We start from the raw sequence: 20,721 nt of genomic DNA on the forward strand, positions 1-20,721 counted from the left end.
AGCAAGAACCCTCAATATATAAAATAACCCAAGGAAAAATTCCTTTAATTTTTTCCATGTTGTTTCCCAAAGTTAATTTCAGAGTTATCCTATTTAATTTATAGAAGGCATATGGAGTTCAAATCCCAGATCTGCCATTTTATTATCTCTGGATCCTTGGACAACTAATTTATTTTATTTCACCTGTCCTCAGTTTGTATATTTGGAAAATGAGGACTAAGTGGTCCTTGAAGTCCTTTCCAATTTCAGTGATCTCTTTGCACTATATTCAGAAGAAAATCTCCTGATAACTTGAAATAGATGAATATTTAAAACTTACATTTTTTTTATCATTTTTCTTATCTTTCCTTCTCAGATCCACATCTTCTCTCTGACTCATAGTCACCACTACCTTGGTTCAGCCCTTTATTATCTTCTGTAATGTCACAGTAGCTTCCTAATTGGTCTCCATACCTCACACCTCATTCCTCTTCAATCTGTACACCTTTTAGTTATCAAAATGATTTTCCTAGATTACAAGGATGGCCATATTTTTTCTGCTGGAGCAAGGGTTCTTAAACTGAGGTCAATGGACATAAAAAATATACTTTTGATAACTGTATTTTGTTAAAAATTGGTTTCCTTTGCAATCCTATCTATTTTGTTTTATGCATTGAAAAACATTATCCTGTAAAGCGACCCTTAGGTTTTATTGGCCTGCCTAAGGGGTCCAAGGCACAAAAACAAGCTAAAAAGCTTGCCCTAGTGTCTAGTGCACCCTCCTCTGTTTGACATTGAAAGCCTCCAACTCACCTTCATACACTTTGTGATCCAGTTCACTTGCTCTCCTTGTTCCTATACTATACAACATCTTTCCCTGGCTCTTTGTCCTAGCTTTTTCCCATACCTCGAGGTATTCCCTTTTCACCTTCTGCTTCTTAGAAGTCCTTATTTCCCTCAAATTTCTGCTTTATTTAAAAAATTTAATTTTTTAAAAATCTTAAATACCAAGTAAAATGCATATAATAAATTTAATTCCATATAGCTTTAAAAACTGTTCTGCTTATCTGTGTTTTCTTCTGGCCTGAATTTTGTTCTTTTCTGTGCATTTAAAAATACTGCTTCAATAGCCCACTTTTCTTTATTTATTATTTCTCTTTCTCTTTTATTCTTCTTTCCTACCCGTCTCTCCTCCCCTCTCCTCCCCTCTCCTCCCCTCCCCTCTCCTCCCCTCCTTCTCTCTCTCCCCTTCCCCCTCCCTCTCCCCCTCCCTCTCCCTCTCCCTCTCCCACACACACACATCCCTCTCTGTCTGTCTTTCCCTCTTTCTCTCCCTCTCACCTCAACAAGGCTTGGAGTAAATTAAAAAATAATTTAAAGAAAACCAAAGTTCTTTTCCTGATTTGCGTACAGTCTGGATTTATCTATGTGTTGAAAGCATATACTATCTGTCCTTTTTGAGTAACCCTCCCAGAGATACAGAAATTACAGAATCATAGATTCAAAGATTGAAGAGACCTTTGGGGTCATTAGATCTCACCTCTTTATTTTACAAATAAAAAACTGAAACCCAGTGAAATTTAATTGCCTCACAACTAATAATTTCCAGAGATGCGATTTGAACCCAGGCCATTCTAATTCTTAAGTTCAGCATGTGTTTCACCACAAATCAGTTGCTTTAAAGATGCTAGAATAAATGCATCACATTCCTTGAAGGTATGACAGGTATCAAGAAGCAGTGGGAGCTTTTTAATTCACTGACACAGAGTCAGACTTAGTACGTGTTGCCTGTGACTGGAAGTGATGGCTTACGGGCTCTGGAGTGAACTTGGTGACCATAATAAATGAGGGTATCCATTTGCTTGCTAGGGGAGGAGGAACACCAGAGTTTGCACCTGACTTGTTAGAGCTGGTGCACATTGTTGCTTCTGCTTGAGGTCAGAGGCAGAAGGATAAATATGAAGTGATAGTAGAGTTCAAATCTAATGTGTTTCACAGTCAAATGTGGAGTGTTTCCTTTGGTTTGGAAAAGAAGGAAGAAAGGAAGGGAGAAAGGTAGAGCGAGAGGGAAGGAGGGAGGAAGAGGGAAGGAGAGAGCCAGAGAGAGGGAAGGGGGAAGGAAAGAAAGGGGAAAGGAGGGAGGGAAGGAGAAAGAAGGAAAGGAAGGGAGGGAGAGAATAAGGAAGGAAGGAAGGAAGGAGGAAGGAAGGAAGGGAAGGGAGGAAGGAAGGAAAGAGGAGGGAAGAATAAGGAGGAAAGGAAAGAAAGGAGAGAAGAAGGAAGGAAGGGAGGAAGGAAGGAAGGGAAGGAAAGAGGAAGGAAGAATAAGGAGGAAAGGAAAGAAAGGAGAGAAGAAGGAAGGAAGGGAGAAAGGAGGAAAGAAGAGAGGAAGGAAGGAAGGAAGCACTGGAAGAAGGGAAGGAAAGAGGGAAGGGAAGGGAGGAGAAGGGAACAAAGGAGAGAAAGAAAGCATGGAAGCTTTCTTCCATGAGAAAAGATGGAAGCAAGAAACAAGAAGGAAGGGACGAAAGGGAAGGGAAAGAAAGAAAACAAACTGCATTTTGACACAGAAGACTTGACTTCAAATCAGGTCTTTACTACTTTTTCACCATGGGCCAAATCACTTAGGTTTGTGGTGAGAGCTTGTTGAGAGAATTACCTGTGGGAGAATTACATTTGCCTAAATATGGGTTGATGCTATCTAGTATGGGGATACATAATGGGCAGTTTCTAGCTACATTTCACAGATTGCAAGTGGTATTAACTTCATAATACTGCTCGTATACACTGTATTAGCATGTTTGAAAGTTGTCTAGGGAGGAGAAATAGAACAAAAGGGAGGTTTCTAGATGAATTTTAAAATATTAAAATGGCTCTCTTGAGAAATTTGTGTACTTGGAGGCACCAGCTCAAAATAATCTTTTTTCCTCCCTCTGGTCATCTGAATTTCACCTTCCCCCAATGTTCCCTAAATGTATATACACACATATGCCCACAGACATATGTTATATTTATATATGGATAGGTTTACATATAGGCTATCCGTACATATCTATATTTACTCTACAGGAATATGTATACTATAGGTCAGATAATTGATGCAAAATCCAGACACCCCATGGGGCCATTTGAGATTTCTTATTACACTTTACGAATTGATGACCTAATCTGAACCCAGTGAAGTTCAAGATCCCCTACATAACTCTTGAAACATAAAAAACAAACAAAAAACACCCAGAGGCTCTAATCTTCCACTAAAGATGCTTCATTATGTGGTAGAAGTGACACTTTGAACTCTCAAGGAAAACACTGTTCCTTTCTTTTCCCTAACGTTAAATAAAACCAGGATCATTTTAACCTCCGTTGTGGAGCTGAGTTCCATCATCTCATTGATTTTTGCCTGCTGGAATTAGACATCCCTGGAAGTCCCTGACATCTCCTTTCTGTAAAATAGCTTCTCTGTCTGCTTTGGGGTGTTTACTCTTCGTTTTCTTGCCTTGGTGCATATGTGTGCACGCGTGTGTGTTGTAACATGGTCGGCGGGTGATTGCCTGAGTGATTGCGTTCCAGCTGAAGCTGGTGGGCAGAGAGTGGGAGGAAATGTGTGGGACTGCCCAGGAAGAAGGGAGGAGGAGGGCTGTGGTAAGAAGATGCTAGCAGCGTGACCTTGAGTTATCCCATTGCTCTTGTCTAATCAGATTCTGCTCATCATAATCACTCACACTTAGATGGTGCTTTAAGAGTTATTCTTAATAACAACAGCTAATGTTGCTGCGGTACTTGGGAAGCCCTCATTTGACTCTGAAAAGAATAATAATCCCTGGCATTTATAAAGTGCTTGAAGGCTTTACAAAGTGCTTGAAATACATTATCTCATTTTGTCCACAACAAGTTTATTATTCTCATTTTGCAGATGAAGAAACTGAGCTTTAAAGAGTTAAGTAAATGATTTGTGGTCTCACAGTTGGGAAGGGTCAGAACTGAAGATTAGAACTCGGCTCTCCCCTCCAAATTCAGTGCTCTTTCCCCTATACCACACTGTCTTCCCAATGCATTTAAAAAAAAAAATTCTGTGAAGTAAAGGATGCTATTATCCCCATTTTGCAGATGAAGAAACTGACTTGCTCACAGTCACATGACTAGTACATGGCTAGTGATTATTAGCACCAGGGGCTTCTGGATGCCAAGTTCAGACAATGTGAAATTGAATTCTATTACAAATAATAATAAAGAAAAAAAAGAAAAAGAATTCTATCACATTCTGTATTACTACACCAACAGATTATAGAGAGGCTCATTCATAGCTCAGTGCCTGGAACACAGGAGGTGCCTAATAAATGTTTATTGATTGATATATTCTAGATAATCCTAGATCTGAGTCCTGAAACTGTGTGACCATTGATGCAGGTCACTTGAACTTCTGAATGCCTTTGTTTCCTCACCCAAAACAACAGCAACAGTTGCTCTATTCCAAACAGCCATTGTGGAAAAAGTACTTCTGTTTTTCTTAAACTAGAGCAGGTAAATGACGGCAGTGGATAGAGCATTGGGCCAGGAGTCAAGATCTGAGTTCAAATGTGACCTCAGACACATGCTAGTTGTGTAATTCTGGTCAGATTGTTTAATTCAGTTTCCTCATCCTCACTGAAAATGAGCTGGAGAAGGAGATGGCAAACCATTCCATGATGTTTGCCAACAAAACTCCAAAACAGGGTCACAAATAGTCAGACGTGGCTAACATGACTGATCAACAACAGCAAAATCTTTTAAAGTGCAGTGAATGTATAAGAATCACTGTGATTCTACTCGGAGAATTTTCCTAAATTTAGAGCTGACTCCAGTCTTATTTTACATTATGAATTTAATTTAATGAATGAATGATTCAGTGAGAGATTCCAATAACAAATGCTGGAAACAACCTGTATATACAAAAACCCCACAGAAGGACTGAATAAATCGCGCTGTGTTAGTGAAATGGAATATTATTGCCCCATAAAAAGTTCAAATATAAAGGATAAAAAGAAATACAGCAAGGCTCATATGAAGTGATCCAGAATGATGAAAGGAAAATTAGGACAACTCAGTTGCTGACTTCCACTCTATAAAAAATGACTAACAGAATCTTCCAGATTTGTAGACAGAAGAGAAATAGGGAGGAAACAGAGGGCAGGCAAGATTTATTGGATTTTTAAAGGTTTTTTGACACAGTTTATATCTTTTTTTCCTTCTTCTTTCAAAATATAACTAGTTTAGATTCTGAGACACTTCCTCGTACCTTAGATTGCCTAATAGGACAGAAAAAGAAAATAACAAATGGTAGAAGGGATATGGGGGGAAATGAGACATTGATGGTGAAACTGAAGTGATTCAATCATTTTGTAGACTTTGCCCAAATCGCTATAAAACCATGCATATATTTTGACCTACCTACTCACTTTTTGTATCCCCAAAGAGATACAAAACACAAAGGGAAAGGTCCCATATATACAAAAACACAACAGCTCTTTTTTTGTTGGCAAAGAACTAGAAATTGAGGGGATGCCCATCAACTGGGGCAATGGCTGAACAAACTGGTATGTAACTATGATGGAAAAGTATTGTGCTGTAAGAAATAATGAGCAGGATGCTCTCAGAAAATCCTGGAAAGACTTCCATGAGCTAATGTAAAGCGAAATGTATTGTGTACAAAGTAACAGTAATACTGTAAGATGTAGCTATTCTCAGCAATACAATGATCTAACACAACTCTAAGGACTGATGGTGTCTAAATACAGATTGAAGCATACTTTTTTAAAATTAATTTTTCTTGGTTTTTTTCCTTCTATGTTTTCTTTCACTAAATGACTATTATGGAAATGTTTTGCATGGCTACACATGTATAACCTATATTGAATGGCTTGCCTTCTCAGTTAGGGAGTATGGGGAAGGAAGAAAGTAGAGAATCTGGAACTCAAAGTATTAAAAATGAATGTTAAAATTTGTTCTTACATGTAACTGAGGAAAATAAAGTGCTAAATAATTTTTTAAAAATATGACTAGTTTGGAATTTGTGATTTTATAAATGACCATATTTCTTATTTTACTTTCTCAGTTTTTTTTTTTTGGTTGAAGCTGTTTTGAAATTTATAATAAAAATCATTTTTAAGTAAAATAAAAAAATTTCTACTCCAACTCTGAACCTTCTCTATCATCTTCCAGTTTTGCCAATGGTATTTGACTAATTTTGCTAATTTTTACTGATTGATGCAACAAGTCTGAGCATTTCTCTCAGAGAATTACAGCTCTTCCTCCAAAAAGGCTTTCACATTTCTTTCTTTCAGACAACATCTTCCTTCCACTTCTATCTACTGTTCAGCACAAATTTCCGATTTCTACTAAGGCACGTTTTTGCAAGGTTGCAATTGTCACATAGCCCAGGAGCCTAAATGTAATTTCAAGCTACCCACTGGTGATATTTGATGAATAGCTTTATCATGTTTGGTCTAGTGTTTCATTTTTCCTACCTCAGATGAAGAGGGAGAAATCTGTGTGTATCAACTTCAATGGTGAAAAATGTTCTGTTTGCTTCCAGCCTAAATGAAACTCAGTCATCAGGTTCATCTGGTCTAAGAAAACAGTGAATCATTTTATTTTTAAATCATTCATGAACAAAATAAGCCTACATTAAGGCCTTGACTGTGGCAAATGTTTAATAGAGAACGGGAATAATAGAATGCCTTGGTTAGTTTGATGTATTCAACAGTTAGTAGCTGTGCGATTTTGGTATCCATTTAACCTCTATGAACTTCAGATTCCTTTTCTATAAAATGACTAAAATAACCCACATACTGCTAACCTCACAAAGTTGTTATGAGGCTCAAATGGGAATATAAATGGAGTCAGGAGGACATGAGTTCAAAACCAGTACCTGTGTGACTCTGGACAAGTAGCCTGGACCTGTTTGCCTCAGTTTTCTCATCTGTAAAATGATCTGGAGAAGGAAATGGTAAATCCCTCCAGTATCTCTGCCAAGAAAACCTCAAATGGGCTCATGAAGAGTTGGGAATGATTGAAAAGGCTCAACAATAACAAATGTGTGTATGTGTGTGTGTGTGTGTGTGTGTGTGTGTATGTATACATATACATACATAAAGTTTTGCAAACTTTGAAGCACTATATAAATTTTCAATTTTCAATATTATCTTATTCACAATTTAAGTTGATATAATAGATTCCTCTCCCTCCCTTTGAGATAGGAAAGTGAAACACTTAGCTGATAATCAAATTTATCATGTTCAGTCATCACCAATGTGTAGCTGATCTCACCTTAATTATTAGTCGCTTAATTTGATGGAGTTCAAGTAGAAATCTTCCTCAAACTGGTTGCTATCCTGCTATTGTTCAGATATGTTTAATGTTCTGCAGACTCTTTATATGTGGATAAAAACAACTGCCTTCTGTAATTGAATTAAAAAAAAAAGCATTGGCATTTGAGTTCATTTTCTGTAGGCTTACTAAAAGCATTTTATTATTTTGTACTTTGTTTTTTTCTTCTTTTTTGATGGCATTCAAATGGAAAACAATGTGGTCTAAAGCACTATCCTGCTATTATTCTTTTGTATTTAATGTTCTGTAGTGTACCAGGGCTTCTTAAACTTTTTCCACTCACAACCTCTTTTCACCTGAGAAATTTTTATGTGATCCCAGGGAAATAGGTATATAAAATAGGTATACAAATCAAACATTTGCTGATAATAAATCATAATTTTGTAACCCTCACATTCGGTTGTGAGACCTTAAATGGATTCAAGACTACAATTTAAGAAGCTGAGCTGTTGTCTGTGGCATAGTTGTATAAAATAAAAGCCTTTGTTATTGAGTTAAAGTATTACCACATAAACTCTTCTCTGGACTTACAGGAAGCATCTTCTGGACAATTTCAGTACCCAACAGGGTAAATTGGATGATATATGGATAGTATTCTATCCTATTTCCATATGAGGTTTTGATTTCTTTTTGCTAGGTCTTCATATATTTTGATAGTTTTGAAATTATTGTCTCATTCTCATCATTTGTCATAAAAAATGAAATTACTTGAGATAGAAATGATTACGAGAGAAGTTGCTCTCCTGCTGTTATTATATTAAGTTTTCTTTGTACAGTTACACAGATGGATGCAGTTTTTATTGTGCCTAACACATTGTCCGGAACATATTAAGTGCTTAATAAATGCTTGCTTATGAATAACGATCATAATAAAAATCTATGGTTAACTGAAGTTTCTTAGGCTAGTAGTGCAACCTTTTTGGTTGTTTAAAATATACTAAATTATTTTGTCTTGAAGTAGAGAAAGGACTCTGGGGCCCATATAAAGTCAAGGTCTCCCTTTATAGTTGAGGAATCTGAAGTTCAGAGAGGGAAGTTCACATAGACAGTAAATAGCCAGAGCTAGAATTCTCCCCACATCTCCCTGCCTCTGTACAGGACTTTCTGCCCAGCATGATGTTGCCTTTTCACTTTCCTAACTTAGTAACTAGAGCATAATGAAAGAAATCAGAACTTTTTTTTAAAACATTGAGGATCTTGCACTGCTACAATGGTTTCATTTTGAAGTTTGTTCTGGGTATAAAGCTGTTGCTCCACTCTCTACATCCATCCTTCACATAGGATGTAAATGGATCTCCAGATGTGACCTTGAAGCTTTTCCTTTATTAAAATGAAATCCTTGATAATTTTTTTTTTGGTTTAGTGAGAAGTTCCTTTTTCCTGGAAGTAGACTTGAGGATAAAATTATTCCAGTGACTTGAGAGATTTTAGTTAAATTAGACTTTTCTGCTCAGGGTTTTGGATTTTTTTCTTTCTTAAATTGGCTGTCCGGGAAAATGTAAGACTTTGCATATATATATATGCACTTACAACTTATAATTCTTTAGCTCTTAAGGTTTGTGAAGCATTTTCCTCATAATAATTCTATGATGTAGGGGCAAAATATGTCTTCATATCCTTATTTTAAAGAGGAGGAAATAGATTCAGGGAATGAAAGGACCTGCCTGGATGCACATAGTTTTGTAATCTTAATTAAAAGCCAGAAAGTGGAAAGAGGATTAGTTTTGGTCTAGGATTCAAATCTTGGTTTTGTTACTTATTACTTGGGTCAGCATTGACAAAATTTTCTTGGTCTCAGTTTCTTTATCTGTCAAATGAAGAAAAGATGAACTAATAATTATCTCTAAGACTCCTTTCCTCTTAAAGTGTAATCATGAGCCAACCAGCTTTTTATTCTGCTATAACTGTCTCCATATCAGAGCATCAAGAATAGACACTCTTAGAACCCAGTACACTATCTTCTCCATGTCCTTCCTTAGACGAATGCCATTGTATTTACTGTAAATTTTCTCATTAAGGAAGTCACTCTGCTAAGCAAGTTTACCTGCAGCGTTCCCAAGTTGCATTGTATGTGTTTTAGCTTGAAATGTCCAGGTTTGGACTGGTACGGGTTTTGGAAATCCCCTAAAACTTCTCTTGTGATGTGGGAGCACCCAGCAGCACTTCCAGTGGGGTCTTGGACCTTATGTTGCTTTTTTTGCCAGCAGGAAATATGGAAGCTGATCCAAGACACGATGGAGCCCTCCCATCAGCATTGTCTGCCAACCCTAGGGATGGAGTGCCCATCAGCTGCTAGTATTAATGAAGCATTGGGCATTCCTTTGGCTGAAAAGAACCATTACTTTGGATTAATGGACATATAATTATTCTTTCAGGTACCTAATCCCATGCAATCACATGATGATGAGTCAAAGGTGGGCAGTGAAAGAGAGAGATTGTTATTCTGTTTCTGCTGCTAAGCTGCTTGCTCTGACCCCCGTGTGCTGCTCCAGTGGCATCACCCTGACTCTTGGGAACCAGGAAAGGGACTACATCCTTTGGTCCAAGTTCATGCACAATGACTCAGGTGGGAATTTGCTTGGAAATGTCTTGAAACAAAGAGTATCCACACTCTTCTTTGTCTATGGGATGTCTGTTGCTGGGTGCACAAAGCATTATATCATAAATCCAAACAGATGAAGGCTGTTTCTTCACCTTATGAGTGTCTAATTTGGGATTGTGCTTCCTCTTCATGAATTATATACCCTTGGTAATTAGCACCGAATAAAAAGAGGCCTTCCTTATGTATTGCTTATACATCTTTATTTTAAGGAGGATTCCAAGTGGTTCCTTTGGAATCAGAAATGGAAAGGGGTATTATTGCATTATGTCTCCAAAACCAAGTTTGTTTATTCATGTAATATCCAAATATTCATGTAATTAGACCATACTGAAGCTCTTGATAGCCTGACTGCATATGGCTTGACTCCTAATATGTAGTCATAAAGCTTTAAATATATGAAAAGAAAGATGGCAGATGCCGTGTTTGGTACAGTGTGGATGTAAGTGCTTAATATATACTGCATTTTCTAGAAATACTTAATATAGAGCCATTCATTTTGACTGACCAAATTCATAATATACAGATTAAATATGTGACATCCTCGATCTGCTCAGGTGGGTGGAATAATGTATTTGTGCTTTGGTTGGTTGGTTTTAGGAATTGAAAGTGCAACTCTGTGAATTATATCTATATCTATCTCTATATGCCCATATCCATATCTATGTTTTCTATATCTATATTTATCTGTACTTATATCTTTTCTCTACCTAGTTAGCTTAACATTATTCTTTATCAGCCTGAATTTAGGCAATGCCTCTTCAATGTATACTTCCCTCCTCTCTCTCTTCCTCTCTCCCTTGCTCCCTCCCTCTCTTGCTCCCTTCCTCTCTTGCTCCCTTCCTTCCTTCTTTCCTTACTTTTTCTCTCCCTCCCTCCTTTTCTCCCATCCTTCTTTCTCTCCTCCCTCCCTCCCTTTCTTCCTTTATTTGATACAAAGAATTTCAGCCTTTGACATTTACCACTTGTACCACCTTGAGCCAGTCATTTCAGTTTCCTCATCTGGAGAGTTGGGCTAGATCAGGGCATCTACTGTTAATAAATCATAATTTCACAACCCCCACATTCAGTTACAATACCTCATATGGGATTGCACACCACGGTTTAAGAAGCTGGAGGCTATAGAGCAGAAGTCTTGAAGTCAGAAAGACCTGAGTTCAAATCTGGCCTCAGACACTTAACACTTCCTAGCTGTGTGACTCTGAGGAAGTAACTTAACCCCAGTTACCTCAGCAAAAAAAGAAGAAGAAGAAGCTAGGGACTAACTGACCTCTATTTTTTTTTTTTTAACAATTTAAAATCTTTGATTCTTATATATTTATTGTAATGTCATTCTCCACAGAATACCCTTAACTAGATCAGGGGTTCTTAACCTGGATTCCTTAATTCCAGAGGGACCATGAAAGAAAATGTCGATTTTCATTAGTCTTTAATTGAAATTTAGCATTTTCTTCAATTATTAAAAAAACACTATTCTGAGACGGGGTCCATAGGGTTCACCAGACTGACAAAAGGGATCTTTTACAAACAGATTAAGAGCCCCAAGATGGAATATCTTTATGAGTAGGTTCCCCTGCTTGAGAAAGTTATCATCATGTTCAGCTTAAATGCATTTTTAGAAATTGTTCCATCCTCACTGGGCCTTTGCATATTTCCATGTGACAGCCGGCCCTGGGAGATTGATAGGATCATGGCATGTCATGCTAGAAGGAACTAAACCTTAGAGCTTATCTAGCCCAACCCGCTCCTTCTCTTTGGTGATTCAGTGTGGTAGTACATGAAGATAACTTGCTCTCGAATCGATTTTGCTGGACAAAGCAGAGAGGATTTCATGTCCTTTGGTAGCTGCTAATTTTTCACATTTACCTTTCTATACTACAAAAATGGAGCCCGTTTTTAGAAAAAAAAAAGAAATAAAGAAAAAAAAACAACTTTTGGTCTCACTATTCAGCACTGATTCAGGTTGCTTTTGATGCTTAAAAACAACTCTCTTTGAAGCTAGAAAATGACCTTTTATTGAAGGAGCTAAATTTTTATTTTTAAAAATTTTCCCTCAAGACATTAATTTTATAGTAAGCAAGTGGCAAGTTAGTGAATTTGCTATTATGATGATACATCTTAAATCTTCATATCTTACAGTATATTTATAGTTAATCATTCTGAGTCTGAAAAAAATTGTTATGGGATATGCGTCCCGAACACTAGCCACAAGGGCATCATGATGGATGCACCTACCACCTTCAAACATCTGACTTTAAGGTCAGAGGAGGATATGGATACTAGGAGAAAAATAGCCTCAAGAGTCTGGAGTATTCTCTGGATTTTTTTTTTTTTTTTTTTTTTTGCAAATTATTTCATCTTTGTAACACATTTTTGTGCCAACTAGTAATCCAGCAATCTAGTGTATGAAGCATTTATTGAAGGCTGAGTATATGTGAGTCATTATACTGGATGATGGAGACTGTAATTACAGTAATAGCTACTATTTAAACAGTGCTTGTAAGATTTACCAAGAGCTCGCCTCTCTTCTCTCATCTCATTTCATCCTTTCGGTGATCCTGCGAGGGGCTATGATTAGCCCCATTTTAGTTGAGAATACTTAGGCTGAGAGGACTTAAATGACTTGTCTCAGGTTAGCCAGCTGGGAAATGTCTGAATCTAAGGCTCATGTCTTGAACTTGGGTTTTCCTGCATTTGTGTCTATTGTTCTGTCCAACTGCTTATTTGTCCTGACAGATAATTTCATTAATGTGAGGGAAACTCCTTCTCTAATATGGCTCTTGTGACCACTTTGTGATTTATTGTCTTAGAATGGGGCAAGGGGAAAATGTACCCTGTCTGCACAGAATCACATAGCCCCAATGTGTCAGTGTATTTGAACTGAGATCGCCAAGGCTGGCTCTCTCCATATCTTATCAGGCTTCTCCGAAAAGTTGGAGATACAGAGGCAGAAATGAACAGTGTGTGCCCTCAAGAAGCTTCCAGTAAGAGAATGGATCAGTGAGAGCTCACGTTTGTACAGTGCCCTAAGGTTTTTAAAGCATTTTCCTCGTAACAACCCCCTAAAGTGGGTGGTGCAAGTATTAATGGCCCCATTTTACACGGAATCCTTAGAGAGTAATTGATATGTATGTGACCATACAAATGGTCACACAAGGGATAAGTCTCTATGTTAAGCATGGGGTCCAGGTCTGCTTGCGCAAATGAGTCTGAAGTTTTGTTTTGAAGGTTAATGTAATTTTATAACATATATTGGATTACCTGCTATCTAGGGGAAGGGATGGGGGCAAGGAGGGGAAAATTTGGAACACAAGGTTTCACAAGGTTCAGTGTTGAAAAATTATCTGTGAATGTTTTGAAAATAAAAAAGCTTTAAAAAAAAAGTCATTTTTGGTTGGGAGGAGAGGAAACTAAGGTTTTATTGGTGAAGAAACAGAAGATTATGTAGTGTGCCACTGGAGAAAATGGATAATTGTCGAGATGAAAGAAATTTCTCTTGCTCTGAAAAGAAAAACATGGACGAGGGAATACATCACCTTCATGTTCTTCCCTTTCAAACCACACAGAGTAAATCCCATATGGGTTTGTGGCAGTGCGGTGTTAGGGTGCTCGTTGCTGTGTTGTGCTCAGTACATGACACTTAATAAGTGCTTATTGACTGACTGTGATATTGTAGCATTAGTGAGTCTCCCTGAGAACCTACTTATGACCATGAAGTAATTTTGGGGAGACTTTGGTTTCCCCAAATCTCAGGTCAGAATACTGTTTTTTTTTTCCTTTTTTCTTTTTTCTTTTCTTTTCTTTTTTTTTTTCTTATTTTTTTCTTTTTTTTTCTTTTTTAATTTTTTTTTCAGAATACTGTTGCAATCTTATGTTTCTCCTCCCTCTCCTCCATCAGTATGAAGAACTTCAGGTGAAGAATCTCCTTCCATTGGTCCCTTTAGGACTCAGGGGTCCTCAAACTTGTTAAATAGGGGGCCAGTTCATTGTCCCTCAGATGGTTGGAGGGCCGGACTATAGTAAAAACAAAACCTTTGTTTTTGACCTTAAAACCTTTAAATAAAGAAACTTCATTACCCTGGGTAAGGGGGATAATCATCCTCAGCTGCATCTGGCCCATGGGCTGTAGTTTGAGGACCCCTGAAAGTTATCTGGAACAAAAAGGGTTTGGCTTGCCTAAGACCACCCAGCTAGTATCTAAGAGGGGCAGGTTTTGAATTCAGGTTCTTTTAACTCCAAGACCAACATTCTCTTGATTATTCCACACTATCTCTCACATCTTCTTAAACAAACAATATAACATATCCTAGTTTCACTTTAAGGTTTACAGAATGCTCCTGGGCATTGAGTATTGTTTGTCCTTCCCCCCATTTTTCAGAGAAAGAAATTTATTCTTAGAAAGGGGAAGTGGGGGCAGCTGGGTGGCTCAGTGGCTAGAGCACCAGCCCTGAAGTCAGGAGGACCTGAGTTCAAATCTAACCTCAGACACTTAACACTGCCTAGCTGTGTGACCCTGGGCAAGTCACTTAACCCCAATTGCCTCAGGGGGGAAAAAAGAAAGAGAAAAAGAAAGGGGAAGTGACTTTGTACCAACACAGAGTAAGCATTTGCAGGCCTCTTGACTCTACATCTAGCCTGTGCTCTTGCTAAGCCATATTTCCAGTAAAACTCTCAGGAAATAGATATTTCTCATTCTGAGAGAGCATTTAATTTTTTTGCAGTGTAAATTTTTTTTCCATCTGATAACTTATCATACAAATGGCCACATCCAGGTCCTTTATCTCTTCTTGGTTCATATCCTGTGAGCAAAAACTTGTTCTTGTTGAGCCTTTTTAAAAAAAAGTTTGTAAATTAAAAAAAAAAATTTAAATTTTTTAAATTAAAAAGTTTTCTTTTAATTTTCTTTAATTTTCAGATTTTTTTTAAATATAAATTTTACGTTTTTATAGGATGTATTTATATATATATTTTACAGGCTCATATTCTATTTTGAACTGTGTCTGTCTTTTATTTCAGGTGCTGGCGCGCAGAAGCCTCCTGGGGAAGTGTCCCCATCGGCCTGCATCGTGGAGTATGGCAAAGCGTTGGACATAAGCTACCTTCAGTACCTTTGGGAGGCCCATCATAACATCAGCCACTGCATGAAGGACTGCCGGGTCTGGTCTGCTCTGTATGATGGAGAGTCCCCTGATCCCGAGACCTTTCTGTCCAGCCTGAAGGAGGAAAACAATAAAAGCGGGGCCCACCCCCTGCTGAGGGCCCAGCAGCTGCCCCTCGGCTGTCCCCCTCCTCAGCTCACACACAAGAAGGAGAGGAGCCAGAGCGAGTTGGAGTGGGATGACAGCTATGACACGGGAATGTCCACCCAGGCCGGAGGAAGCCCCTCTCAGGACCCGGAGAGCCAGGCCCCTCCGGTCCCCATCGAGCCCCCCAAGCACATCCAGGAGCTGAAGAAGAACGCCATCATGCTGTTCAAAGGCTCCTACATCGAGGAATCCGACTTTCAGGATGACGTTATGGTTTACCGGCTCTGCGCTGAGAAGGACGCCCAGGATGGCCACAGGGCAGAGGGGGACCCTCCGAAGTCCTCAGGGACCCCCCTGAACAATGGGCCCCTCGAGGAGCCCCGGCTGCAATTGGATTCTGAGGAAGAACAAAATAGGATGGACTCAAGCGAGGAACCCGAGCAGGAATCCCACCAGGACACTTCCACGGCGACCGCTCCGTCCATCTCCGAGTTAGCCTGTGGCGACCCACCGGAGGCAGACCGCGTTTCTAGTGTCATGGCAGCCAACCCGGACGGGGACGATTTCATTACCCAGTATGAGAAAATCATCAAAGAACTGGACTCTGGCTCGGAGGGCTTGATGGAAGAAAATTTCCCACTTCCTGCTCCCTCGCCTCCTTTGCCAGAGGAGGAAGGGGAGAAGAAGGAAGAAGAGGAAACAAGTGAGACAGAGGAAAAACAGGAGGAAGAGGAAGAAGAAGATGACTTTGAGCATTTTGTGGCTGAGACTCCTTCGATAGAAAGCTTGCCTTCCCCATTTGGGACGAAAGAGCAGACTCCCTTTCCCAGTCGACACGTGAGGACACAAGGGGCCCCTTTTACAGGTGAAGATTTCAGCAACTTTGGCGCTGCGTTTTTTTTTGGAATAATGATGTGTGTTGGGTAGGAGCATAAGGGAAGATAGAGTAAGAGTGTGGTTCATTGAGTCAACACTAGGAGGAAGGAATCTTGTGGTATTATTTAGGAGAATCTCTCTCTTTAGGACTAAAATCTTGCTTTTAATTTCTTCATCAGAAAACATAAAACCAAATAAAAATTTACATACACAAACTTCCTTTTCTACAATAAAATGGTACATTTAAATAGTCTTATCCTTCACAATGGCAAATAAAATGAAGCAGCAGGATGTTTGATCTTTAAATAGAAGTGATGACAATAGCTGACATTAATATGGGATCAGAGCACTTGTGGCTGGAAGGGACTTTCGAATAGCTGGATTATATTCCAAAAGACATTGGTTCTGGTTTAATAGCATTTCCTCAAGGCTATTCCCGTGAAGTGCAAATTCGCAGGCAGGTCCCACTCTTCTGGAAAGGCTTCAAGTACAGTGCCCCACGAGGCAGACCAAGCGCGGCCCTTGCCCGAGGACCAGCTCAGCTCAATTCAGCCGTTTCCCTTCTGAGAGGCCGGCCAAGGGTGAACTTCTCAGCCCGGGGCTCTCCGGGATCCTCGGCTGAGCCTGAGTGGGGGAGCAGCCCTGGGAAATGCGGTCCCTGTGTCTGCACTCACGGGCCGGGGAACCTTGGGTAACATAGGGAGTGACGGCCGACTTTGTTGTCTCGTTCTCTGGGCGGTGACATGTTTAGAGTTGTTGGTCTGGGATATTTGGACCTGGGGTTTCATTTTTATAGGGAGGAAACTCCCTCTACCTGTGGAGGCTAATGGCTTTTCTACAGATTATATTCTGAGAGAATTGCTTAAAGTGGTGAAAAGTCAGTCAACTTCCAGGGTCACACAGCTAGTGTGTGTCAGGGGAGGGTCTTGGACCCAAGCCTTCCTGACTGAGGACAGCCTTCTACCATTGTACATACACACATACTCGTTCCCTCTCTTTTTTTTTCTCTCCTCTCTCTCTCCCTCTTTCCCTTCTTCTCTTTCTCACTCCCTCTTTCCCTCCTCTTTCTCTTTCTTTCCCTTCCTCTCTCCCTTTCTCTTTTTCCCTCTCCCTTCCCCTTCCTTCTTTTTTCTCTACCTTCCCTCCCTCCATCTCCCTCTTTTTCTCTCCCTCTCCTTCCTTCTCTCTTCTTCTCCTCAACTTCTCTCTTCCTCTCCTTCTCTCCCTCTCTCTCTCTTTCTTGCACCTGTTCTCTCTTTTTCTCTCCCTCTCCTCCCTCTTTCTCTTCCTCTCCTCCCCTTCAAAGACCTGCATATATCTATATACACACATAGAGATAGATCTTTCTATTTTCTGAAAATATTTATGAAACTTTATGTGTCTGTCCATTATGTTTTTTTAAATTTCCTCTTTTGACATCTTCCCCTAGAATTACATATGCTCATTATCTGTCTTCTCTCTCCATCTATTAACTATGTACCAAAAGAATGAACGGATGCCATTAGTCTTCCTGTTTCCTAATGATTTCTTCTCTTTGCGCATCCCCATTTACTCTGCCAACAGGTGGTGGTGGAGAGTCTATGGAGGCAGCATTTTGGGGATCAGCAAACTTAACTCCAAATTCATTACTAAAAATAGATATCCATTAATATCGCTGTCAAAGATGCGTTACGTTCAAGTGATATCTTTGTCAGAAACTTCACATTTGGATGTGGTGAGAATACAGGAAATAAAAGATAAATTCTATGATGACTCTACATGAATTTTAAGGTTACATCCTAAAGAAAATACCATTAAATGCGACTTAAAACACAAAATCTGGGGATATTGAAATGGAGAAGTGGGCTCAGATTCCTGGGTAGCACAAGTTGGGAAGGGGGAGGTAGATCTCTTTTGAGGAACAGCAGGTGATAGGGCCAGACTTATCCTTCCCATGGCAGTACTTAAGGGTTAGGAGTTAGCAAAGTATGGAGTATTTTGAGCCCTTTCAAATTAATATAAAACAGGAGTTCATAACCCTTTTTATTGTCATGATCCTCTTGGTCTGATGGTCTGATGGAGCCTGTGGATCCCCCACCTCTCCTTCCTTCCCTCCCTCCTTTCTCCCTCCCTCCCTCCTTTCCTTCCTTCTTTCCTTTTGGAAGAGGAGGAGGAGGAAGAGAAAAGGGATTAAAAACTGGGAAAATCAAGAGAGATTTTCCTTAGAAATTGGCATTTGAATTGAGACCTAGCTATTTCAGGAGACAGAACATTCCCTGTTTGAGGGGCCTGACTTATGCAAAGCAAATGTGGGAGAGGGATTGTTGTATATAGGGAACACCAGGAAGGTCAATTTGACTGAAATGGAGGGTTTGTGAGGATTCATGTGGAATAAGAAAAATAGTTTGGAACCACATTGTGAAAGTTGTTATATGCCAGAGGAAGGAATTTATCTTATTGTAGAGGTAAGGGGAGGGGGGGGTTCACTGAAGCTTCTTAAGTAGAGGAATAGCATCAGCATTGTTTTGAAGAAAACATTTTGTAAATTTTTAAGACCAAAAGAAATATGGATTATTATTGGAGTGTCCCTTTTATTTATGGAATCCAGGTTTTTAAAATTTCTACGAGCAACTCCACATATCCCTGAAAGGAATAAACATTTCCATCACTCAGTTTCATGCCTTTCTCGGTACAGGCTTTAGGCTACAGTTTTTTTTTTTTAATTTTTTTCCTTTTAAATTTTATGGTGTTTGTTTTTAATAGACTGCTTCTGTTTCATTTGAGGGGTTTTATTAGCTTATATAGCCCAGTGCTTGCAGAGGGAAGCATCTAGTGATGAAATCTGTTTTCATTTTCTTAAACTCATATTAATGTTGCCCCATTCTTCTTAAGACTCTCCCATTCATCAAATCTTATATGCTTTCATTACAAATAACATTGTGGTTTAGGGGGTGTCATCAATAGCTAAGCTGAAAAACCAAGCCCACAAATCCTTATTACTGTTATTTACTGTGACATTTTGATAGCGAAAATCTAAAACTTCTACAAGTAATTTTGTTGATGCTAAATCTTTTCTTTCATGATTTTCCCCGTCTTGAGTGAACTTGGGCTTCATAAAATGTACTAGTTTTATTCTGCTACAAATGAGTGGAAACTTCTTTTTCTTCTTCTTCTTCTTAATGTCTTGGTTTTGTAGTCCCACTGATTTTATAGTGCTGAACAGGCTTGTGAGATGTCATTCTTTCTGACCTTAGAATTCATCAATGCCAAAATGAGAACAGCAAATTTCTTCTCTTCTTTCACTGTGATGATGTATGACCTCAGGCCCTTCCCCCTTGGCTTGGTTTTTTGGCTCATTTAGTAGAGGATTAATATTGTTTTTCAGGCATATAGAAATCCTTAAGCATCTCAAAACTCCACTGGCTGCTCAAGGTGCATTTTAACGTATTCCATGCTTAGCAGTATCATGAAAAGAACTTGAATGCAAGAGATCAGTACGATTCCATTTAATTGAACAAGGTTTTATGAAGCCCTAACTGAGGGGAGAGGCAGCTTGGCAGTGGCTGGAAGGTTGACCTTAACATCAGGGAGGTTTAAGTTTGAGTGTCTGCCACAGGACTGTGACCATACACAAGTAACTATTTCTCTCTCAGTGTCTCAAGCATTTTTCCGAGACTATGAGTTATAGTTGAATTTGTGGATCTCCATTGGTGAAGGAAATTTTTATACTTGGAATTGCCCATAGGGATGAAAGCTTAGATTGGAAATGAAAAAAGAAAAAAAAAGAAAAAAAGCAAAGTAAGGATGTTAAGTCCCAGGAATAAAGGTTTTAAAAAGGAAATTTAGTTCCTACTTGTACGCAAATATACAAATCAAAGTAATTTGGGGGTATGGATTGGGAAAGAAGGAAGATATTCCATCAGTGAGGATGGTCAGTTCAAAGAGTTGGAGATGGGAATTAGGAAGCTGTATGTAAGGAATTAAAAAGGCCATTTTGCCTGGATCAGGGAATGCAGAAAGAAAATGAATGTATAATGAAGTTGGAAAGATAAATTTGCCTCCTTGTGAAGTCCTTTGAAAGTCAGAGTAATTTATTTTTTATCTTAAGAGACAATAGAATACCCCCAGAACTTTTGAATGTGGCAATGAAATGGTCAAATCTGTGCTTAAAAAGAATGGCTTTGGCAGTTTTATGGAGGATGGCCTGGAGCTTGGAGAAATTTGAGACAGGGAGACCAAGTAATAGGCTGTGGTGATGATTGAGGAGAAGGAGTGATTTAAGGTTGTGTATGTGTGAATTGAGAGAATAGAGAGGATGGTGGAAGTAAAAATGGCAAGATTGAGTCACTGAATGAAAAGATGGAGTGAGGGACAATGAGGAAGAATTGAGGATATTGAGGTTATAAAACAGATGCTGGAGGCAGAGTGGTACCTTCTCTGGAAATAAAAATGATTGGAAAAAGGAGTTGGGTTTTGGGGAGAGACTAATGAATTCTGCTTTTGAGCATCTTTTCATATGACTAGAGATGGTTTCAATTTCATCATCTGAAAATTGTCTGTTCATATTCTTTGACCATTTATCAATTGGAGAATGACTTGAATTCTTATAAATGTGGGTCAATTCTCTATATATTTTAGAAATGAGGTCTTTATCAGAACCTTTGACTATTAAAAATG

At 39.0% G+C, this 20,721-nt stretch overlaps 1 protein-coding gene across 2 annotated transcripts in view; it reads left to right on the forward strand.

The window, feature by feature from the left end:
* Nucleotides 1–20,721, forward strand: part of FAM160A1 (family with sequence similarity 160 member A1) — a 360,515-nt gene that overhangs the window by 320,554 nt on the left and 19,240 nt on the right. For both annotated transcript variants that reach the window (XM_023505946.2, XM_023505947.2), the window contains 2 exons: nucleotides 9,720–9,910; nucleotides 14,960–16,054. In XM_023505946.2, the coding sequence (XP_023361714.1) occupies nucleotides 9,720–9,910; nucleotides 14,960–16,054 (1,286 nt within the window). The remainder of the gene's footprint in view (nucleotides 1–9,719; nucleotides 9,911–14,959; nucleotides 16,055–20,721) is intronic.

Source organism: Sarcophilus harrisii, chromosome 6 (assembly GCF_902635505.1).
Source record: "Sarcophilus harrisii chromosome 6, mSarHar1.11, whole genome shotgun sequence".
NCBI classification, from domain to species: Eukaryota; Metazoa; Chordata; class Mammalia; order Dasyuromorphia; family Dasyuridae; genus Sarcophilus; species Sarcophilus harrisii.